We start from the raw sequence: 25264 nt of genomic DNA on the forward strand, positions 1-25264 counted from the left end.
TTTATTTCTTTCTTATCCTTTATCTACCTAGATAGTAGTTTTTCCTTTATGTGTAAGGGCAGCATGATGTAATGAGATGAGCCTATTACTGGAGGCCAAGAGACCTGGGTTCCATCCCCAGGTCTGCTATTCACCTGCTGAAAGACTACAGGCAAGTCTCTTACCTCCTCTGGATCTCAGTCCTCACACTTGTAAAACGAGGAGCTGGGAGGAAGTGATTTTTGATGATCTCCATTGTGTCATTGCTGGATGTATACAGATTCAATTTCAAGTTTAAGAGAAAATTTTAACTACCATTTAGAATCTGGTTGTGCACCGTGCACACCGCATAGATTTAGTGCTAAAGCATTACATGGAAACAAACAATTATAATTGTTTTAATTACCCAGGGCAGCTAGTAATTTCGACAAGACTGGGAACACTGTCTTGAGAATGCTATTATTACACTGTCACTTTGCAGCAGTCTTTCCAGTATAGGCATGATAATTTCAGCGTCCCAGGAGTGGCGGCAAGGTTGCTATTAGGGTGGTAATCTTGTGGCTTTTTTCTTTTTCCCCTTAGTAGAAAGGGTAATGCTGCCTGGTGAGAGTCACTTAGACTCCCTCCAACCACTCTAGCAAAGAGTATGAGTCAGATGTAACCTGTCCAGGTCATGAGGCCCATGGCAATGACACATTATCACTCCCTGTGGTTTTGGAAGGATGTCTGCCAGAAAGTATTACCTATCAGGTATTAGACTAGGTAATCTAATTCTAGAATTCTCTTCGTAATTTGGTGTCATCACATCAATATGGTGGAGGGTAGAGGGTTGCTGGTCAGTCAGCTGCTCAGTTCTATTCTCCAGGACCCTGCAGGACAGTCATGTGGGCTGGAACTCTTTCTGAGCGGTTAATCCCAAGCAACTTTAAGCTTCTCATCTTTCACACATGCAGTGGCTTTGAACTGCTTTATGTTTTCAGAAATCAAATAAAAAGCAGTTGTAATTTGGTGTGAATTTTACCGCATGCACAAGCAGCTATAAGGGTTGTTCTTTTTGCTTGCCCCCACCAGGGAATCTTAAGTACACAGTTAAATTGTGCTTCCCTCCAGGGTTTAGGGCAGAGTCCTGGCGATCTGGGAAAAGGGCCTTGGTCGACTTCCTACTTACTCTTTGTTCTTTGATGTGTAACTGCACCTTGTTCTCCACCAGATGCTAAAAGACCAGACTGCCTGCAGCAGCGAGAGCTCCATTTTAGGAGGAACTGCTGCTACATGGTAATTACCCTCTCAAGGCCTTTGGCAGTTTTCCTTTTACCAGGAGTTAACCCCCCCCCCAGAAAGGTTACAGCCTGGTCAATGAAATTTTCCTGCCCTGCCCTAAAGGAGCTCCCTGAGTGGCTTACATAGTGCAAACTTTCAAATTATTGAAATTATTTCACTTTGTTTCTTAGAAAATTGGTTGCATCCGATTCTGTTGGCAAATATATAACATGAATACCTTGTTTTTAAATGTCAAAATGTTTGCATTTTTAATGAAAAAAAAAAACAGTCCCAGGCTTAATGCTCAGGGGGTTCTGAGATTTCTGGATATAGCCTATAGATGATAAGAGGAAGGTTTGCCTTCAGAGAGTCCAAGCTCTCTGCAAATAAGCTGCAAGCCTGTTGCTGTTCACAAACAGGGGGAAGGATTGGAGTGACAGAGTATAAACCCAGATGCAGAACAAGATTCCACTATGATTCACACCTGAGGCTAAACCAGCATCACTGAGAACATGCTTAGCCTGGAAGTTCACCGACTGTTACCAAAATGCAGAAATAACTCGAGACTTTCTGTTCCACTTAGCGTAAGTCTGATCCTCTCCCTAGAGTGATCTACTGGCTCCGGGTTCCAAAATACTATTTAGAGTTCAGAATTTGAAGAGTCAAAGGAGAAATGAAAATTAGTAAGAAGATGGGGCCGGAGATTTAGCTCAGTGGTTCCGGCGCCTGCCTCACAAGCACAAGGTCCCGAGTTTGATCCCCAGTACCAAAAAAAAAAAAAAAAAACCCAGAAAATTAGTGAGAAGAGTAGCCAGAAGGAACTAGTTCACAATGGTCTATCTGTACAAAGCTGCTAACTGGCCATGTGTTCATAAATGAAAAAAGCTGGTTCTGGGCCAGTGCTGCATGAATGACTTGGGTCAGCTGCAAAAGAGATCACACATGAAGATGCTCTGAGGACAGTAAAGACCATGCCATGTGGGTGACTATAAAATGAAATAGTGAACACATTAGAGGTGGAGTGTTAAAGGGATGTTTTATCAGTTTATGTTAGCTTTAAATATGTCAGGCCATGATTTTCTTTTCAAACCTGGGCAAAGAGTAGGGAGTGGCAAAAGAGGGGCACAACTATGTGCACAGATTGGTGAGGAATGTTGTAGCATTCCTACTGGTGGGAAGGTCAGTGTGGGAAGAATTCCGCAACAAGGTGTGGGTGGGATGGAGGCAAGCTGCTTGGGTAGTGCCTTGCTGTGCTGTGGTCAGTGAGCCAACTGATAAACAGCAGGCATGTGCATGAAGGCACAAAAGACTGCAAAATGTAGGCTTATGCCAGAAGCAGTGGTGCACAGCTGTTACCCCAGCTACTTGGGGGACTGAGGCGGGAGGGTTGCAGGTTTGAGTCCCACCTGAGAGACATAGTGAGACCTTGTCTTAGTCACTTTCCCATCGCTGGGATGTGGTACCTGACACCCACAATTTAAAGAGGGTTTCTTTTGCCTCACGTTTCAATCCATATTCAGCTGGCTCCAGGTCAGGACCTTGTGGCAGAGGAGCATAGGAGAGGAGAAGCTGCTCACATAGAGAAGCAGAGAGTAAAGGGTGGAGCAGGGAAGGGAGATACACCCCTCTGGGTCACACACACAGTGCCAAGCCTCTTTGGATCAGACTCACCCTCCTAAAAACAAGCCGAGTATATTGCTCATAGGATGCACTCACCTGCCAAAGACAAGAGGCACTGGGGGGTTGGGAGTCCTTTTAGATGTAAACCATAACAGACCCCATCTCAAAATTTAATTAAATAACTAAATAGATCGATTGATCAATCAATCAATCAATCAATAAGTCTGGAGATGTAGCTTAGAGTCCCTAGGTTCAATCCTCTATACTGCTCAACAAAAGAAGCCCAAGCTCAGTTATGGTGTGTGAAAACCCTCACCCTGGCAGAAGGGGAAAGGGGAGCAAGCCTCTAAAGCCTGCAGATAGAATACCAAGCATCTCTGGGCTTCTCCCTTTCTCTCACCTGCCTAAGTTCTACTGCACCCACTACGGACACATGTCTCACATCTTACCTTCTTCTATTGTCACCACTACTGGCTTAGTTCAGGCTACAATCTTCTCTGAACTGAACAGTGACAGCAGCCTCAAACTGTCTACCTGTCACCTATTTTGCTCCTTCCTCACATCTACTGAATCTAAATCTGCATTTTAACAAAACCCCCTGGTGATTCATACACACGTCTTAGTTTGAAAAGCTATGCCCCAACAATTTCCTGGCTAATGTTTCTTATAGCGGCCACCTCTGGCAAAAGTGATAGATTTTTTTTTCAGTATTGGGAATGGAACTCAGGTCCTTGCACTTGCCAGGTACGTGAGGCACTGCTGAGCTAAATGCCTAGCCCCCTGGCTAATGTTTCTAAACCACAACTCTAACCATGTCAATTCCCTGATTCAAATCATTTGGCTACCCCCATTCCCATTAGATGGGAATTCCCCATTCCTGCCCTCAACTTCCAGCCCTCCTTGGTATGTATGGCTCCAGCCCATTTTTCCAACCACTGTAGCTCACTTTCTCCTTTAGCAACACTGAACTGCTTGGAGGTTCATTGTCCACACCAGGTTTTCGAATCTCTTCTGCCTCTGAGAACCACCTCCTTTCCTTCTCTTCATATGGCTAACTCCAACTCTTGCTTCCTTCTGATTACTTGGCCCTCCATTAGAAATCCTTTGTACTGCCCCTGTACCCTCTTCTTAGGTTAGATGCCCTTTGGGTGTGAACTTGTATTGCCCCCTGCAGACATAGCTCCACAAAGGCCTTTTGCCAAGCTGACAAGAACCACTGATGAGCCTCATTTGGCTGCAAGCCTTTGTGTTCCTTTGTGGTCACATATGTGTCTTCTTCACCATAGTCTTCCTGGAGACTAGGAAAGTACCTGGCACTATTAAGCAGGTGCTCAATGATACGTGTTGAATTATATATGTTGAATTGAAGGGATGTTGGAAAGGGTCACAGAAGAGTAAAGGCATATATAGGAGGACAAAGGTTTCTATGAGGAGAGACTAATAGCGGTGGAAGTGATCCCTTACATTCCAGGTCTTGAATATTCAAAGAAATACCACTCTTCTCAAAACAGACACTGTAGGTTGTCCAAATGCTAATGATTAGGCAACTATACATCTGGGTTTGTTCATGACTATCCTGTTGTGACAGTATAATTATTATTAATGTCCCCTGTCACCCTCAAATTATCCAAATTTGTTTGAGGAATTATATAGTCATTCCCTAATAGTCAACACTCTTGAGTTCTTCTTTTGGGCCAGACACCATAGAAATCACCTTATATGAATATATCCATTAGATGCTCACTATGACTTTTTAAAAATTGAGATACAAAGCACATAGCAAAAATTCATCCTTTTAAAGTGTATAACTAAATGTTTTGAAGTATATTCATTATGTTGTGCAACTATCTACTTCCCAAATATTTTTATCACCCCCCAAAAGAAACCCTATGGTAGCTAGCAGTAACTTCCCATTCCACCTTCTTGTCTGCAGCCCCTGCCAACTATTAGTTTGTTTTCTGCCTCTATGGATTTCCTTATGCTAGATATTTCAAACAGATGGAATCATATAATATGTGGCCATTTGTGCCTGGCTTCTGACCCTTCCATTTCACCATTGAGACTCAGCAAGATGAAGCAGCCTGCCCAAGACCACTTCTCTATAGGGACAGGAGTCAAACTAGACTCAGGTATGTTTGGCCCAAGAGCCCATATTCTTAGCCACCATGATGCTCTGCCTCCTAATATTTATTATCGGTGCTCAGCACATTCTTGGAACTCCTCTTTGGCTTTTTGTAACTGGATGCATTCTTTCCAAAATGCCTCACATATCTTCATTATTTGAAAGTATATTTAGTATTTGAGAATAGCCAAAAATGATAAAGAGTAAGTATGGTAACTAAAGTGACTATCAATCTGGGGAATTGCTATGAACTGATTTGCGTAGAAGCTCATGCCCACAATGTGACTATATTTGGAGAGAGGGCATTTAGAAGGTAAATGGGGTTACATGAGAGCATCAGGATGGGATCTTTATCCAAAAGAATTGGTAGCTTTCCAAGAAGAGAAAGTGATCTTGTCCTTAAGCCCCAGGTGAAGACGTAGGGAGAAGGTGGCCATCTGTAAGCCAAGAAAAGAGCCTTTGCCAGAACCTGACTCTCCTGCCACCTTCATGTCAGATTCCCAAACTATGGAAGGGTGAGTAAATTCATTTCTCTTCCTTCAGTTGCCAGTCGATGGTATTTTGTTATGCAGTCCTGCTGACTAAGATGATCACATTTGAGGATTAAAGAAATGACCTGTAACCAGAGAGGAGGATGAGTGATTATCATCTGTGACATTGAGAACAATCTCCTAAGGGCAGCATGATAGTATTCTGAATGTCAGGATAAACACTGAAAAAAAAAGAGAAGTATCTATAAGATACATTCTATGATATTTGGCTTTTAACATTTATAGTATCAATTGTACCTCTGGAAAATATAATAAATAAAAGGAAAAAGTAAAAATAACCTTTTGGGCTGTCATTAATAATGTGGTATATTTTGTTCCAGTCTATTGATTTCTGAAATCTTAATTGTATAGTCTGTATTTTGGTTTTTTTGCAATCAGTATGTAGATATATTAGAATCTCTTTTGGGGGAGAGGTACCAGGAATTGAACCCAGGGTCTTCTCACTGAGCTATATCTCTAGCCCATTTTTATTTTGAGAAAAGGCCTTTCTATGTCACTAAGCTGCCCAGGCTGGGCTTGGACTTGTGATCCTCCTGCCTCAGCCTCCCAGAGTGCTGGGATTACAGGCGCATGCCACCATGCCCAGCTCTAGAATCTCTTTTTTCTAATGTTGTTCATGGTCATTGTTGGACAGGTAAATAATATAGTTTGCTAAAGTGAAGACCCTTAATGAATCTTATACATACACCTTAAACTACTGTATTTATTGTAACATAAAATGTACCATTATGCTCATATGTCAGTCTTTTTTATGTAAGGCCTGGGCTTTTTCTTTTTTAGTATGGACTTCTGCTTGCATTCTCCTTTGTCTGTCTTTCCTAAATCACACATATATTGCATCATCTGTGATTTTCAGTGTTGGCTGATTTAAAACAGAAAATGAATGTAGCTGCTTGGGAAACAATTTGGGTACAGAATCCATTCAGATTTTGATATACTGTCTCTTCCAATCTTTTACTGCTGTCATATACAAAACTAATTTGACAGCATATTTTTAGGGATTCCCTCTTATTGAGTCTTTATAAACAGATCAACTTAATTTTCATAGAAACAACTCATGCTTTTACTGTTCATAGCAACTTTTGATATACATAGTAGAATTAAATTGTACATTTACAATAACAATTAAAACAGACACAAATATGTTCACATCACTGTATTTATCTACACACATGCATTGCTTATGTCATATGATGTGCCAGGCACTGAACTAAGACCTTAATGTAAATTACGGTGTTCAACCCCCAGAGCAACCCTATGAGATACTGTCATACCATTATTATTTCGATTTCATAGGTGAGTAAAATCAGACTCAGAAAGGCTCAGTAATTTTCCCAGGATCACAGAGTGACTGATCTTCCTCCTAAGAAAACCATTATACTAATATGCATGGTTCAAGTTAAATGTTTGGGTCCATTGGGTCCATTGATCTATATGTTCAGTAAATTTTTATTGCATGTCCAATTTTTACCAGTCACTGTGTTTAATGCCAGGTATTCAAACATGTGGATATTGTCTTTAGATACCTAGAAAAGGTAGATGAATCTGTGAGCTATCTGATTTGTCCCAATTCATCCAGTTGAAGAGTAGAGCAAGATTATTATTAAGTAATGCCTTATGTTTAGGTGTCCCACCAAAGCCTCATGCTTTTTTAGAGGTGGCTGAATCTAGAGTGTGTGATTGATTTATGGTGGGTCTAGGCCCGAGGGCAATAGGATTAATGGTTTGAGTGCTACCAGCTCTAAGTAGTCTGAATAAAATAAAAGGGGCAGAAAGACTCTATTATGGTCCCTTGTTGCCTTTGCTACCATGTGGGCACCATGAACTATTTCTGCTGTGTTGTCCTACCCCTTCCCTTGTTGCTTTTGTGTCTTCTGCCACCATGAACAGTTGCCCTCTGCCTCCCTGCCTTGGAGCCAGCCAACTATGGACTAAAACATCTACAAACCCCTCCTGCTATAACTTTGGGCGCTGGGTATTTTGTCTCAGCAATGAGAGAAAAGTAACTAAGACAGTTATAATCTAGGTTTATTTTTAAAAATTGGTATATGGCAAACGTAGGTGCATAGCAAGCTGGGTAGGTTGGGTTTTAGAGCAAGCGTTTTTGAATATTATCTTTTCCATGAGGAGATGAGTTTCAATCCCCAGGATTCAAATCAGTGTCCAATGGTTATAGTAAATTAGACAAGAGAAATACAAGTTCTAAAAGATTTTAAAATAGTATACACTATATATATATATATATATATATATATATATATATCAGACACTGCTCTCTTGTAATCCAAAGGAGATGAGAGAAAGACAGAATTCAGGATCAGAGTTTCAATTCTTTGAGCAGGAGGACTGACTGGTGGTATGAAATTTAGATTCATGAAGGAGGTTGATCAGAATGTTGAAATGTGCTGATTTAAACAAGAGCAAGCAACTGTACAGAGAATTAGAAGTCTAGAACATTAGTAAAGTTGTACATAAGGAGATATTATGAGAAAGATAATCATAACATAGAAATTGAGGCATTGGATCATAATGGTAAAAAAATTAGAAGCTGCATGTTGAAACAGAACCAAGACCATAACTATTATGCAACTCATTCTGCAAGGCTGGCCAATTTCAACCTAGGGAGAATTGAAGGGAAATAAGCCTGTCCTGGGAATGGGGGTGGAGAGCTTGAGCCATGTGAGCGCCTGACCTCCAAGTACATAAATGCCAAAGGCGTCTAGAGTCATTTGAGAACATTTACTGCAATGGAAGAATGAGGGGATTATTCTTATAAACATGTTATTGCATCTTACAGGAAGGAGCAAAGAGAAACCCTTGACTTGAAACCTTACAAGTATTGCTATATATTTATTCCTGGTGACTACAGAAAAATTTAAGCACACAAACATGTGGAAGGTGACAGCATAAGGAGGTTTAAGTGTCTCTGTTGGAAATAAGAATAAAAATGAAGAGGAAAAAAGAAAACATTGAGCTTCTTGAATTGGTTGCAAAGAACCTGTAGTCTATGGTGGAGTCCTTGTGACTGAAATGTTTCTTTGGTGGGAAAAAGTATTGCTGTTTCTCTCTCTCTCTCTCTCTCTCTCTCTCTTCATAATAAAAATCCTGTAGCATCTCCTTGTCTGGAGGACTTTACATATAGGAGCGATTTCATCATCTGCCTGGAATGGTCTGTCAGCACTTGCCCTAGGCAAAGATGCCTCATAGACAGAAAACACCTCCCCCACTAGACACCCCCTCCCTCAACCACCCTCACCTGTCCTTGGCACCCCCACCCCCAGTGCTGACTTCCTTTTGCTGGACCTTAGTCCACTGTGATCTCTTGCAGTAAATCAAAGCCCTTCCCTCGGTATAGCAGCTGTCTTTCCAGGTGCTAGGGATGCAATGGGTTTCACCTTTTGTGGCCTATTTGCATTTAAAAATAGGGCCCCGGTTAAACCCACATGAATTTGAGCTGGTGGAGCTCTGTGCAGTGTAACCGAGTGCAGGGAAGTTCAGGGGGAGAGGGTTGCATGTTTGGTCAGTCGGGGACAGACGGGGCTGAGGTAGCCTCCTTCCTGGAAGCTATTAAATCCCAGATGTGGGCTCTGTTCAGTGTGGTGCTGCCTTGGGGTGGGGGTGGAGAGGATGGATTCCCTGACCTCTCAAGGTTGCTGTTAATTCTATGGGTCGGTGATTTCCAGCTACGTTTCCCCGGCACAGGGCTTCTTTCTTTGCAGGAATAGGGCACCTCGTGACTTGGCTTTAACTAGGGGTTTTCAGCAGAGTGTCATTGTGCCTATCAGCCAGGGCCCAATTTTCCCATCAGCATCCTCCCTGCAACAGCAATGGCAGCAGGCGGTGGCTGAAGATTAGGCCGGCCATGCTCAGCTCAGAGATGTTCACGGAGAGCCCTTTAAAGCTCTTGTTCTCAGAAAAGGCTAAGAAAGGCACTGCTTTGTGATGTGTGTGTGTGTGTGTGTGTGTGTGTGTGTGTGTAGGGGGCTTTATGAAGACAAAAACACCATGTGTGCCCTTAGTGAACAAAGCATGCTGGGTGCATATTTGTTGGGTCAAGCCGACAAAGGAAATCTCCTCAGAGTCAGATGATTAATTTGACCAATTTCATGTCGGATCACAAATATCCCATAGCCCCTACTCTGTGCCAGGCTCCGAGTTAGCCTGGTCAGTAAGAAGAATAAGAAAGCACAGTCCCTGCTGTGGAGGAAATCAGTTTAAGTGGGAGAAGTGCGTGTTTGAGGTAAGGCAGGGCGTTGGCAAGCAGGGGGCCTGCTCAGGAAAGGACAGGGAGCTGAGTGAGTAGGAGTCAGCTAAAGCCAGGGAAGGTGGGAAGGGCAGCTGTGCCAGGGCTGACAGCAGCAGAGGCACAGAGCATATGGGACTTGACAGGTGTGGGGAATTGCAAGCAGGCTGCGATCATGAGATGGGAGAGTGGCAGGCATAGGGCAGGCAATGAGGCTGAGGAGCAGGCAGGGCTGGGGCCGGCATGCCAGCCTCCCCTGTGGGGGTGCAGGAGAGCTGCAGAGGATTTGAAGCAGGGAAGTAATAGGGTCAGATTTCTCTCTTGAGTAAAGGATCTGTCAATTTAGGGAAAATCATTCAAATTGCCTGTGAGATGCATTGACTAAAGATTTCCATTGGTAGGGGAAATTTGGAGAACTAGCCATGGTTAAGTGCAAGGCGGTCTTTTCCCAAAGGGTCCGTTATTCTAAGGGCTCTTTTGGCATGTCACTAAACCATCTATAGATAGATGCACGGGTCTGTGTGTGGCACTCTCTGCATCATTTAGTAGGACAGCTGTAGGCACCCTAAATGGTGCTTAAAGGAAACAGATCTTTAAGAGTCTCATTGCTTTGTTCCTTTATTCCACACTGGATTGACAATGCCAGATTAGATACACAAACTATGCTATAATCTCTTTGTTTTGTTTAGCAAAAATCATCTGGAAAAGCCCTGTTTAACCTGAGTTGTAGCCACCTCAATCTTGCTGAAAAGGAATATTTTGGATTAGAATTCTGCAGCCATTCTGGAAATAATGTAAGTTGGTTTTATTACAGGGCTGTTTGTGTCTAGAATTGCTTCTAAAGGCAGTGTGCATCTAGATTTATAGGATCAACCCAATTTGAAAGATGACAAACCATTTATGCCCTTTCAGAATTATTGAATTTAATAACTCGCCCCCTCATTTATTAAAAATCATCACAGTTTGCCAAACACAAACTCTTTCTACCCCATAACTCACTGTTTTATCCCTGTGAACAGCTGTCAGCACTTTATCTATTTTGGCTTTCCAGCGGCTGGACCTCAACCCTGAGAATTAAAACCCCTGACCTCACCAGTGAATATGCAGGGGAATCTCCTTTCCTGATCCTCGGGGGCTAACGTTCATGAGACTCTTCCATGAGACCCTGCTGTGGGATATCTGCACTCTGGCTCCTCCCCAAAAGGCTCATTAGGTCTATTAAGCTGGCATTTGGGATAGGCAGGATTCAAATATGGAGCCAAATGCCTTCGTTAGTCTTTGTAGCAACTAATGAGCCCTGTACGTGACACTTCCGTCATCCTAATGGGGCAGGGGAACAGTGATTCAAATGTCAACAACAAAGAGTTTATAGATCAACAATGTTCACTGTCTGGGAAAAATATAAGAAGGCGGGTTGAATGTGGTGAAGGTACGTCATCTCTTTGACATTGCTATGTTTCCAAGTACCTTTAGAAATCTAAATAATCCTGCTGTTTGTTTATTTCATGTTGACCTTTATCTGGAACGAAAAAACCAGAAAAAACTACTGCACTCAATGCAATGTTCTATCAGGTTTTTCATTAATGTTATTTCAGGTTTGGTTGGAACTTCTGAAGCCCATAACAAAGCAAGTAAAAAGTAAGTATGGAAAAGCACAAAGGGAATAGAGTTCTCCCTTAAAATTTGAAAAATACATATTTCAGCAACCCTACATAATTCCTCACCTACATATGAGGGGAGGGCTTTGATATATTATTTCAATCCTTCACACATTCAGTACATTTAGCAATTTAGAAAATTGTTTTAATTTTGCTTGAGATGAAAGAGCTCATTCTGCTGGATCTTTGAGTACATGTGAAGAACACTGGTAATTACAGAACTCTGTGGATTGGCTTTAGGAATATATCTCATGCTCCCCACTGCCAATCTTCAAGCATCCTTAAGTCAGTCTGCAATGCCATTTGCCCTCTGCCTGAAGACGTTTTCGTTTTAGCTCATCACAAGCATTGCCAGTTTGCTTCAGTTCATATTGGGGTGCCCACTAAGTGTAAATTATTTCCCCTTGTATTTGACAATTGATGGTGGTGGTTCTGAAATTTCAGCGTATATTAGGATCACCCTCATTCCTGGGTGGGGTACCAGCAACCTGGATGATTAATCAATTTTACTGGTGTTTCTGAGGCAGGTGGACCAACACTTTGAGAAACACTGTCTCAGTGTCTTTTTTTTCCTGGTTCCTCTTCCCTTACCTGGGTTTCACATGTTGGTTCTTCTCATAGTTCTGTCTCTTCCCATTGTATAATGATCATCTGTCACGTTATTCCAATAGCTTCTAAAGTGATTCTTCCCAATCCATCACCTATATTACTCCCAGAGGGATCTACTGAAAATGCTACCTTGACTGCATTACTCTCCTACCTAAAACACTTCCATGGCTCCCTATGACCCTTAGAGTAATGTCCAGTCTTGTTCACCGGACACTCAAAGCACTGGACTCTTACTGCCTTTCTAGCTTTGCCCCTGCCACTAACCGTTTGTATTCCTTCTTCTTCTGACTGTGACAAAACTAATCTCAGATGTAGGGCTTAAGGATAAAATACAGGATGCCCAATTAAATTGGAATTTAAGATAAACAAAGAATTTTTTATAACTACATCCTATGATAGTGTTTAACTGAAATTCAAATTGAACTGGAGTCCTGTATTTTGATTCACTAAATCTGGTAGCCCTACTCAGGTGTCAACTCCTCTAGGAGGACTTCCTGGACCTTCTCCAAACTCTTTTCTTCCTCTGTGATTCCCAGTACTCAGGAACGTTTTGTGGTATAATCGTCTACCTGTCTGTCCTATCTGACTTGGAACTGCCTAATACTTGGCACATAAAAAAACTTAACTCAGCGAGTATTTATTGAATGAATGATAATGCTGCAATTATGTGGTTAATTTTGATGCAAAAAATTCTTTTTGCTTTGCTGGGAACAAAACCCCAGGCCTTTTGCGTGCTAGGCAAGCACTGTCCCACTGAGCCACACTCCCAGCCCCCAGTTTCTTATTTTCAAATCCAAGTAGGGATGAAAGAGAGTAGATGCAGTCTTTAGATATATGTTTTACGATAGAGACATTGGTCTACACCGCTTCTGGTTCCCTTTATGAGCTCCTGAAGCCAAGTGAAATTCATCTACCCCAGGTAAAATTGGGCCCTTTTCTCAGGCAGCAATGCAGAGCCCCAAGTAGCAAGTGGCATATTTTTCTGAATGGGACACTCCTCAAAATAGTACACAGTAGGTCCCAAAGGGGTACGGTTTTTTATTTTTTTATTAGTCTATTTTATGATACATAATAATTATATTCATCTTGGGGGATTGGTACATACATATATCACATCTTGGTCATTTTTACCTTCTCCTCTCTCTCTCCTTCCCCCAAACCCCTCTCCATCCCCAGAGTCTACGTCCCTGTTTCCTATCATCTCTCTTTTATTTTGCTCTTGAAATTATATTTTGGGTTTCTCATATTGGAGAAACTATCTGATATTTAGCCTTCTTTTTCTTTAGCCTTCTGTGTCTTATTTATGTTACTTAACATTATTGTCCCAAGATCCAAAGGGGCACATCTTTAGAAAAAGAAACAAAAAAGGGAAAAGGGATGGGAGAACTTTTTCAATTGCTGTCCACATAGAGACACAATCCAGACACACGTGAAAAAATGAAATTTAAAATAAAAGGAATATTGGAGAGGGGAGGGAAGTGGAGTGTGGGTGTATGTGTGTGTGCTTGCGTGTGCGCATGTATGTAAAGACCTGTAACTATTGTGATGAACATTTAAATAAAACTTATGGAGATATTGTGTTTTAAGATCCTAAGGAGGTTGTTTTCAAATTTATGGTGAAATTTTTCCCAGTGGACCCCGGGCATCTTCGGGAAGAACTTACAAGGTATGGTACCTATCTGTGTGTCTGCTGCATGATGTTACTTGAGAATCATCATTTTCCATTTATCAGGGAAGGGGCTTCTGGCCTCTTGCAAGGCTTGGCTTTAAGTCACTCTCAGGAGATGGTGAGAAACTGGAGAAGGAAGGCCTGACTGGCCCCCAAGGTGTTTATCTTCCAAAAGTTTAGAACTTCAGGGAGAAGTGGGGTGGTGTTCCAGAGGGGGTAGCAGAACTGGGTGACCCCTTAGTGGACATGCCATTAATTGCTGTGACAACAAGCATGCTCTCTTTCCATGGTGTTTGTGTCTCAATCAGCATAGCTATGATGCCAGCTGATTTCCATAGACGTTGATAGGGGAGTGTATGAGGGTGTATCTCCGGGGTAGAAAGTAAAGTATTCTGAAATGATGATATATGTACTTAGGAAAATGCCCTTCAGAATTACAATGTGAAAGTACTTTTACAAAAATATAATGCCAATATAACACTTCCTAAAGCCTTACTCTGCTTTCTCAACTTAGGCTTGTACACACAGAGTGGACCTAAGAGATGCCCTAGTTCGGCCCTCTTGGTTTACAGATGACCAATCTTGTCCTGGGAGCTAAAGTGACTTGGCAAAGATCATGGGATGTTGGCAGTTATTCTCCCCAATATCTCCCCTCTTTCATGGTTCATAGCCAGGGCATCCTCAGGGCATCCTTTTTACAGGGAGGCCTTCCCTCTGGGTCTTTGCAGAAGTCACTTTTGTATAAGCTCCTGTCTCTCGCTTTCTCTCCCAATTCTCTCCACACTTGTGAGTTGCAGGCCACTCTCCCAGATAACTTGATATCTTGGTATCTATATCAGTTTGCATTTGGCAACCCATTTCAGCTGAGTTCTAAACACGACCAGTTTTGATGGAGATAAACTTTCTCAAAAAATGAGAAAATCAATGCGATGATAAATGGTTCATCAGCTGTTCAGAGCAAGGATTTGTTATTTATAGCAGTCAGCCACCCTCTTCACAGCAAGAAATGTGTCAAATGACAAGAAATTTTATTTCTTGCTAGGAGCAAAATACATTTATTTTCCCTTTAGCAACAGGACTGATTATTCTCATGTACATCTATATTTGAATGGTCACAGTTAGGTTTCCTTTGATTTTTCCCCATTTGTCCATTTAAGAATACTTAATTGTAGTTGAGTTTATGGGGATGCCTTGTTTGAGGCCAATACATGAATTTCTGAGAGTGGTGTGCAAATGGAATTTTTCTAGTGGAATCATTTCTAATGCATTAGAGGAGCTCACAGTTTGAAGGGTTATAATGATTAATGTTTTTGTAAACTGGATTATCACCTGCTAAGTTTTTTTCTCTAATTTCTGTCTCTCATCTGCAATTAATTTTATCCACCATATTGCCTTCAAGGCTTAATTGGTTACCCAAAATGTTCAAATAGAACTTTACTTAGAAGATCACATTTTACATAGGGAAATCCCCACAGTAAATACTCAGTCTACTTTTGATGTGTAACATAAAGTGTTGGGACCAATTTTGAATCACGGAAGAAAGCAGTTAGTGGTCAAGTCTTTGTTTTACATTTTTTTTCCAATTTGATTTTCCTTTGATAAAGCCTTATATGTGTAAGACAAATGCTGTCTGTTAGGCAGATCCCTGGATACCAATCTGCATTTTATGGGTCCTTGAGGCTTCAGTGGGAAAAATGTCAGTCTGGCTTAGTTCCATTCAGTAAGCCTTAATTACCTACCTACTCTGTGTAAAATACTGTGCTGAGCTCTGGTGATACAGAGATAGCAGTGCCGCCAAAGAGAATGACACCAGCAGGAGCATGGCCCCAGACCCTTGATTTTTTGCACAGCAAGTAGCCTGGTTTCAGTGGCAGAGCTGAGTTGTAGCCAGCTTTACTATCTGTGGGTGATGGGACATTGTCAAAATCACCTAACCCCTCTTTGCATAGGTGTAAAATGGGGTAATCTTCTTGCCCTACTCACCTCCTCATTTGCAACAGTGAGTGCTTGACAAGCACTTTGGTTTGTTTTTGTTTTTTTTTTGGTACCAGGGATCAAACTCAGGGCCTTGAGCTTGCCAGGCTTAGCCTCCTGTGTACTCATTTTTGCTGGGTCTACTTTCCTCTCTAGCTCAGCATGTGGCTTTGCTGCAATGTGGCAAAAACCACCAGAGGATAGTTGGCCAACTCCCTCAAGTTGGCAGGAGGATTTGGCCAGGGAGATTCCCAATGGCTATGAAACCTGCCAAAAGGCTGGATCAGCCAGGTTGTGGTCTGGGGCTGGCTTAGGGCTGAAGAAAAGCCTATGTATTACTCACCATCCCTGAAAGGCATGTGACTGGGGGTTCCATTCCTTTCTTGAATCGTCTTTATTCTGGGAGAAGGGAAATGCTTCTTTCTTCCTTCTGTTTCTTTGTCATGAGGTTACCCCTGACTTTTTTGCAGGTATCTTTTTACTCTTCAGATAAAGAAGGATTTGGCTGTAGGAAGGCTTCCATGCAGTGACAACTGTGCAGCGATGATGGTTTCTCACATCTTACAATGTAAGTAACAAATTTCTGCTTTGGGACCCCCTCAGCCAGGTAGAGAAACAAGCAAAGGAGCTGAGAACCTCCAACATGCCTCTCACTGTGTCAGAGCTGGAGAGGAGAGAAACAGGAGAAAAAAACTGCTTCATTGTAGCCACTGGGGTTTGGATTCAAATTTTCTCTCTACTACTTCCTATTGCAGGGCAAGGACCCTTACTTCTCTGACCCTGAATGTCCGTGCCTTTAAAACAGTGACATAAGTACCTTCTGGTACTTCAGATACCTTCAGGGTGCATCTGTGGATTTAAAGTAAAGGTTGATTTTCTTCTACCTCTATTCAACCTTCCCCTCCCACTGCCCCTGGGCTTGCTGGCCAAGAGTTGGTTTGGACAAATCTGGGCATGGAGTTTGCCAGGCAGGTTCCAACTTCCTCTGCTTGCCCCAGGATACATCACTGGTACGTGCTGTCTACAGCACAGTGTCATGTTCAATATGATTTCTGTGTTTTGCTCTTTATCATGATTCCAGAGAACAAAGCACAGAGTACAGCAGGTGCAGAGAGGCTAAAAGGGAAAAAGGCCCCAGGCATCTATTAGTGTTCCCCATATCCCAGCAGCCAAGCAGGAACCAGTCTGAATAAGGAAAGTAGGCTGAAGGAAGCCTGGGGGCCAGTGGGGGCCTGCCTGGGAGGGGGTGACACCAGGCAGGCCAGGCTGTTCCTGCAGCTCTTAAGTGTAGGGTCTAGGCAGCCCGAGATAGCATCTCTTCTAAGGCCAGCTGGACTTTCTCTGGCGTTTAGAGAGGCCTCCCAAGAATACACTGTTCCTTACTAATCCTGCAGGATCGTAACTTCACTTTTGTTTGTTCATAAGTTCATTCTTGACCTCTGTCCCTTACCTTTGTGCAAGTCCATAAATGGTAGATTTCTGATTTCATGGGAAGCTCTAGAATGCAGTGCTTGGATAGGGACTGTGTTTATCAAGTGACTCCTGGCTGGGTCAATAAAGATAGTCCTGAGGTCTCAGAAAGGCAGTGGGCAGTAAATAGTACCTAGGGAAGGCTGAGAGAGAGGGTGGCTTTTGTGCTGGCCTTGAAAGGGATGCATCAGAATGGGTAATGGTAATTGAATGGGTAATGATCAGCAGAGAGAGCAGCGTGGAAGAACTAGTGGGACAAGAGACAGCACATATAGAGAATGCAGTATGTTTGCTTAAGAGGGGCAGTGGAAAATGAAGTATCATTTTGAAGGGTCTTGAATGCCAGAGTCACTGACTGTGTGCCCACCAATATACTTAGCACTGAGGTACGGGACACAGGGTAGAGCAGATAGAGAAACCATTACTGGAAAACACCCTTCTCCACTAGTTGACTCTTAAGGTAGTAGTCATGGAAAGGAGGTCTCTTCTATGTCCTCTTTTGGGGGAGCCGTTTCATTCTTAACAGTTTTGCCTATGGATTTGGGCATTCCCTAGTGGCCATTTCAGGCATAGTAGAGAGCACTTCAGCTTTCCCCGAGGTTATTTTGTTTATCAATAGAAGCTTTCTCCCTGGGGAAAAAAGCTGAAGTTGCAGAGTTAGGTTTTCGCCTCACAATCCCTCGCGGTCAGACTCACTGGACTGTAAGGTAGTGCACAGAACAGTCACTTGCTCATTTATCTTCTCTTTTACTCATTTATCCAATATTTGTTGAATGCATGATACATTCTAGGCATCCAGGAGCCTCCACATTCTGACCTTCTCATCTGCTTAAATCTTTTTTACACACCTTTCTCCTGTAGTCACACCCTCCTTCTTAAATACAATCCGTATATTTCAAATAAAGCCTCCCTCTTACAAACTCTTAGTAGCTTTTCTTTGTCATCCATCCAACAAAAATTTATCGAGTACCTACTGTGTGCCAGATTTGATTATAGGCATTGAGAAAACAGCAGTGAACCAAGACAAAACTCCTTATCCTTGTGGAGCTCTCATTTTGACAGTGGCGGAAAATTAGACAGAGACCAAAATAATAAAAGAAATGGCACGACTCATGTTAGAAAGTAGTGAAAGCAGTGGAGAAAAATAAAGCATGGAAGGGAGATGGGGAATTCTTGGGGTGGGTACTGAATATTGCAATAAGCAGTCAGGGTTGGCTTACTGTGAAGATGCCAATTGAACCAAGACTTTAAGGAAGACAAAGCAAGCCAGGCAGCAAAATGTGGAGAAAGAGCGTTCTAGGAAGAGAGAATATTTGGGGCAGAAGGTCTAAAGCCACAGCATGCCTGGCTGGAGCTGAGTGACAACAGGAGACAGTAATCATAGACAGCCTTAAAAATATATTAAAGACCTAGAACATAACTCGCAATGAGATGAGAAACCACTGAAATAGTTTAAACAGAGGAGTGATCTGAATGTTGTTTTGTTTGTTTGTTTGTTTGTTTGTTTTGGTGTTACTGAGGATTAAATCCAGGGAGCCCTGAGCTATGTCCCCAGCCCTTTTTAAAGTTTTATTTTCAGGGGCCAGGGATTTAGCTCAGTGGCACCACGCCTGCCTGGCAAGCACAAGGCCCTGAGTTTGATCCCTGGTACAAATAATAATAATAATAATAATAATAATAATAATAATAATAAAATTTTATTTTCAGATAGCATCTCACCAAGTTGCCCAGGCTGGCCTTGAACTTGCAATCCTCCTTCCCCCTCCTCCCAAATAGCTGGGATTAAAAGTGTGCACCACCACACCTGACATGAATTAGATCTTAACAGAATCATGTTGGCTGCTGTGGTGAAAACAGACATTAGGAAGGAATGGTAGAAGTGAGGGGACCAGAGAAAAAGAAATTGCAGCATGGTAACAGTGAAATGACATTTATTGCTTTCTGCTACTAGTGATATTTACTCAACTGTATGCTGTAGTTGTCTTCCTAGATTCTCATAAGTCTTGCGTAGGGAGAAAAACAATTATAATCTTATGGTCCTTATGTTTTCCCAAGGTTCTCATGGGATCTTGTGTTCAATTACCCAAAAGATTGATATATGTGTGTGATATATTTTTGAAAACAGCTCTATTAAGGTATAATTGACATACCATAAAATTCACCCATTTAAAATGCACAACTCAATGATTTTTAATACATTTACAGAGTTGCGCAGTCATTACTACAACCCAGTTTCAGAACATTTCCATAATGTCAAGAGGTTTCTCACTCAAGCTCATTTGCAATTACCCTCTGTTCCCATGCTCAGCCTCAGACAACCACTAATTTACTTTCTTTTTCTATACATTTGCCCCTTTTGGACCTTTCATGTAAATGGAATGATAAGATATATTGTCTTTTGTATCCAACTTTTTTCACCTAATATAATGTTTCTGAAACTCATTTATATTGCAGTACATTTTTCTGCTGCTGAGTAGTAACCCATTTTATGGATGTACCTACCACATTCTGTTCATCAATTCACCTGGCCATAAACAACTGGATTGTATCCAGTTTGGTTATTATTAGTAGTGCTGTAAACATTGGCATATGAGTCTTTGTATGGATAGATGTTTTCATTTATCTTGGGAAAATTCCTAGGAGTGTAATTGCAGGGTGTCAGTGATAAATTTGTGTTGAACATTTTTTTTTTTTTTGGTACCAGGGATCGAACTCGGGTTCTTGTGCTTGTGCAGCAGGCGGCGAAACCACTGAGCTAAATCCCCGGCCCTATTTGTATTGAACATTTTAATAAACTGCCATACTCTTTTTCAAATTGTTACACTAACAACAGAAATGTGAAGTTTCCACTTCTTCCACATCTTCACTAATACTTTGTATTGTCTGTCTTTTTTGTTATGGCCACTCTCTTGGGTATGAAAATGTATCTCACTGCAATTATAATTAGCATTTTGCTAATGACTAATGATGTTGAACACCTTTTAATATGCTTATTGCTTTTTTGGGGGGGTAAAATGCCACTTAAATCTATTGCCCATCATAAAATGGGTTTCTTACTATTGAATTTTTAAAAACTCTTACAAGTTCTGATTTATGAACTAGGTGATTTGCAGTCTCTCTCTCAATCTGGGCTTTGTGTTCTCATTTTTCAGTGATGTCTTTTGAAGTACAATTTTTTAAAAAAATTTTGGTGGAAGTCCACTTTCCAAATATTTTTTAATGAATCAAGTTTTATTTGGTGTATTAATACTTCTCACGTAATTTAAGATCACAATAATTTTTCTGCTAAGTTTTCTTCTAAAACATTTATAGACTTGCCTCTCAGATTTGGATCTGTGATTCATTTGGAGTTAACTATTTGTAAGCTTAAGTGGTATATGGTATGAAGTAGGGATCCAGTTTCCTAGTTTGGCACATGGATGTCAGTTTGTCCCAAAACTATTTGTTGAAAAGGCTATTATTTCCTCATTGAATTGTCTTGACACATCTGTCAAAAAACAATTAGCTATAAGGGCCAGGGATTTAGCTCAGTGGCTCTGCCACCTGCCTCGAAAGCACAAGGTCCTGAGCTCAACCCCTGGTACAAACAAACAAACAAACAAAAACAACTAGCTAAAATGTAAAAGTTCACTTCTGGATGCTCAGTTATGCCACATTGATTTTAATGTCTACCCTTTTGCCATCACCGCACTGTTTTGATTGTTGTATCTTTATAGTAAGTTTTGAAATAGCAAAGCGTACATCCTCCAACTGTATTTCTCCTTTTCAAAATTGTTTTGATTATTCTACATGCTGTGCATTTTCATGTAAATTTTAAGACAGTCAATTTATTTATTTATTTATTTATTTATTTATTTATTTATTTAGGTACTGTGGAGTGAACCCAGGGCTTTTGCATGGAGCTATGTCCCCAGTCCTTTTTTTGTTTTTTTTGACTGGGTCTCACTAAGTCACTAAACTGCCCAGGCTAGGCTTGAAAATTTTACCAAAAGAAAGTCTGCTAAGATTTTGATAAGGATTGCATTAAATTTATGGTCAATTTGGGAAAATATTGCAATCTTAACAATATTGAACCTTTTAGTCCATGAACCTGAAGTATCTTTCCATTTATATAAATCTTTTAAAATTTTCTCTCAGCAATGTTTTGTCGTTTTCAGTGAACAAGTCTTATACTTGTTTTTTAAATCTTATTCCTCAATATTTTATTCTTCTTTGCTGTTATTGTAACTGAAAGTGTTTTCTTCATTTCATTTTTTGATTTTTCATTGGTAGTTCATACAAATACATTTACCTTTTCTATGTTGATCTATCTTGCATCCTTGATGAACTAGCTTATTAGTTCTGATAGTTTTTGTGGATTCCTTAGGACTTTCTACACACAAAATCATGTTGACTCCAAATAAGAACAGTTTTATCTCTTCCTTTTTAGGGCAAATTGTTTATGTATCTTCTTTTTGCCTGACTACTCTTATTAGTATAGTGCTAGGTGGGGTGATAAAAGCAGACACCTTCCTGTTGTTCCTGGCTTTAAGGGAAAGCATTTAGTTTCTTACCATGTAGTATGATTATGATGCTGGCTGTAAGTTTTACATAAATAAATTCCTTTGGGTTGAAGAAGTTTCCCTTGATTCCTTATTTGTTGAGTGTTTTTAACCATGAATGTGTGTTGGATTTTCTCATTATCTTATTTATGTATCTACTCAGGTGATAAAATATGGGGGGTTTTTTTTGTCTTTTATTCTATTACCATGGTATATTTCATTCATTGTTTTTCATATGTTGAATTGGCCTTGAAATCTTAGAACAAATCCTACTTGGTCATAGTCTAAAATCCTTCTTATAAGTTGCTGGATTCAGTTTACTTTTTTTTTTTGGTGGGGGGGGACCAGGGATCAAACTCGGGTCCTTGAGCTTGTGCAGCAGGTGGCGAAACCACTGAGCTAAATCCCCAGCCCAGTTTACTTTTGTTTTGAGGATTGTTGCCTCTGTATTTATGAGGGATAGTTATATGTATTTTTCTTATGATATCCTTGTCTGGTTTGGTTATCAGAGTAAGACCAGCCTCAGAGAATGAATTGGTAAATATCCCTTATTCTATTTTCTGGAAATGTTTACGGAGAATTTAAATTTATATCTTCTTTGAATATTTGACAGTATTAATCAGTGAAGCTATCTGGGTTTCAGTTTTAGTTGGATTTGTACATTCATCAATATTGGTAAATAAAGCCATTGATTTAGATTTTAAAATGTTTTCTATAAGGAGATTTTTATTATATTGTGACTTAAAAAAATATATATATATATCACTTGTCTAAAAATCAGTGTATCTTCTAAAACACAAATGAAAATCCAAAGCAAAGAGAAAAAGCAAAACAAAAAGAACAGCCATTGCATTGTCTCTCTGGTGTGAGAAACTGAGAGTATAAATAAGGACCAAAATACATAAGCCATATTGTTAAACAGGAAGAAATTGTTCAAAATTATACCGAGTGTGAGATATTTTGTTAATAGCTAAAATGTTTTCTACAAAAAGCTATAATATTATTAGGAAATGGGTTGATAGATTAGCAATCGAAAATATATTCTCTGAAGATCATGATACACAGTGTATTTACCATTGTTATGCTCTAATTATGTTTTTTATGAAAAATTATTTTTCCATGGAACTTTTATATTTTCTTTATTAATATCTACATGTATTATACTAAAACAAAAAATTTAAAAAAGAGCAGCCTTCAAGCACTCAAACCCAGTACACTATTGTCAGTAGGAGAGCTCCCATGAAGAATCTACTTTTACAGAGCGTACACTGCTAACAGTTGTGGATGTCTAGTTCCTCTTTTAAGTTAAGTTAGAAGTATCATTTTAGAACAAACTGTTCTAAGCTTGACTTCAGGAAAAGTCAGTGACCAGAAAGCAATTCATATAAATCTGACAGATAGGGAAGAAACATGAAAATTTTTTAAAGGGCAAAAGAATTCAAAAGCCAAAGCCATTTCAGGTTATTACATTAGGGCAGGTAATCCTAAATACCTCAATTGCCAGTGTAGGCCCATTGCTGTAATCGATGTTCATAACAATAAACTGGAGGCCTCTAGAAAAGAGTAAATTATTATCATGGACAAACTGCCAGCTGTTTGGAAAGGCAGAATGATTTCTAGAATGATTCATCTACTGGGAATTCCAGATAGCTGGGGATTTAGGAGATTCCCAATGTACAGAGTGATGAATTGGCTGTGGCTGGCTTACATTAGGGTTAGCATTTTTATTCTCCTTTCTTGATAATGTATGATGAGGGTGGAGTGAGGTGGGGTATGCATTCGTTTACTAGGGCTGTCATAGCAAAATACCAGAGACTGGGTGGCTTAAATGGGAGAAATTTATTTTCATACCATTCTGGAGACTGAAAATCTAAGATCAAGGGGTTTGCTTGTTTGGTTTCTTCCGAGGCCTCTCTCCTTGGCTTTCAGATGGCTGCCTCTGGCTGTGGCCTTTTTCTGTGTGCTCACATCCCGAGTGTGTCCAAGTTTCCTCTTTTTATATGGACACCAGAGTAAATTATGTCCCACAATGTTCTCAATTTCACCTTAACCACCTGGGTAAAAAGGACTATTTGTCTCCAAATAGCTACATCTGGTAGTATTGTGGATTCAGAATTCAATGGCAAATTTTGAGCAGACAAATTTCAACAGTTATAACAGGCCTGGCTGGAAGTTGAAGAGATCAAAGAAAAGAATGTGAGAAGAAAAAACTAATAAAATATTCAACAATGACCTTGGAGCCTTTAAGATCTGTACTGGGCCTTTAACTTAACTATACTGAGACTTCATAGCATCCCACTGCTTGTGACTTGAAAAAGAACCATTTGGCCTTCCCCTATATGAAGACAAATACTGTATGCATAAAACATGGAGTGAGAAGCATGGGACTGCACTGGCTCCAAAGAACGGGCTGTTTGGGGGGAGGTCAGAAGGTTTATCGGGTGTTCCGTTATTTAACTTTTCAATAGTAATGTTAAAAATGTCCCCCTTTTCCATCCTGCAGCAGAACTGGGAGACTTTCATGAAGAAACAGTTAGGAAACATCTGGCACAAACCCGATACTTACCAAACCAAGACTGTTTAGAGAGCAAGATTGTGCACTTTCATCAGAAGCACATGTAAGTACTTTAACTGACATCTGCTTCCCTAGCAGAGGACACTAAAGACAGGGACAGACTCTTAAAAGCAAGCCCTTAAGCCTGAAATTTTTCAGGCTCAAGAAAACGCAGATCTCCTCATGGAGATCTCAGGGTGGAAGTGTCATTCTTCCTGCATTTATTAGACTCATAAATTCTTTTCCCTTGCAGTGGGAGGAGCCCAGCTGAATCTGACATTCTGCTACTGGATATTGCGAGGAAGCTGGATATGTATGGCATTAGGCCTCACCCTGCCAGTGATGGTGAAGGGATGCAGATTCACCTGGCTGTTGCCCACATGGGAGTGCTGGTGCTGCGGGTAACAACTTTTTCCATTCCAGCCCTTCTTCTTGCCAGGTGGCGAGTATCTTAACTCAAACTTGGGTGTCCGGTCCCAAGGTGATCACACACTCAGTCTTAGCACCAGTTAGAAAGTGAAGCAACATTTGGGTATGTTTTGGGTCAGCCCTCTCTCCTCAATGTGCTTTCCTTCCATTTGCAGTCTGTCACTGACTGTCTTGGTTCTGAGAAACACACGTATCAGATTAGGCCTGTGGGAAGATACAAAGGGGCTCTTTGGACCTTCTACACCAGTGGATTTAGTCGTGTAAACAGCCTATGCTGTGACACTGTCTAAATTCTCCAGAGTCACCTTGAGGGTTCCAAAATGTGGTATACTCTTTTTGTCATCGATTTCACTTGAGATGCTATCTACTTATTCATCTATTTTCAGTATATTTATTGTGCATCCATACTGTGACAATCACTAGGGCTATAGAAGTAAACAAGAATCATCCTGACTTTAGGGAACTTAAATTCCAATAAGGAGAAAACAGATCATTAAATAAGTCTAACAAGCAAATGTGATGTGCTTTGTGCTCGGGGTATGGAGTAGTCAGGTAACACATGTGAGAGGGGCTTAATGTTTAAGC

General features: G+C 40.7%; 1 protein-coding gene across 2 annotated transcripts in view; it reads left to right on the forward strand.

Annotated features, from left to right (window-relative positions):
* Nucleotides 1-25264, forward strand: part of Frmd7 (FERM domain containing 7) — a 46376-nt gene that overhangs the window by 14872 nt on the left and 6240 nt on the right. Inside the window, exons 2-7 of one of the 2 annotated variants that reach the window (XM_087199867.1) lie at nucleotides 10465-10569; nucleotides 11371-11413; nucleotides 13675-13708; nucleotides 16156-16253; nucleotides 24200-24314; nucleotides 24504-24651. In XM_087199867.1, the coding sequence (XP_087055993.1) occupies nucleotides 10465-10569; nucleotides 11371-11413; nucleotides 13675-13708; nucleotides 16156-16253; nucleotides 24200-24314; nucleotides 24504-24651 (543 nt within the window). Of the gene's footprint in view, nucleotides 1-10464; nucleotides 10570-11370; nucleotides 11414-13629; nucleotides 13709-16155; nucleotides 16254-24199; nucleotides 24315-24503; nucleotides 24652-25264 lie in introns of both variants that reach the window. The other variant, XM_087199866.1, reaches the window with a different exon arrangement.

Source organism: Heterocephalus glaber, unplaced genomic scaffold (genome assembly GCF_053883595.1).
Source record: "Heterocephalus glaber isolate CG9 unplaced genomic scaffold, H.glaber_assembly_v1.0 deba00001729, whole genome shotgun sequence".
Lineage (NCBI taxonomy): Eukaryota > Metazoa > Chordata > Mammalia > Rodentia > Bathyergidae > Heterocephalus > Heterocephalus glaber.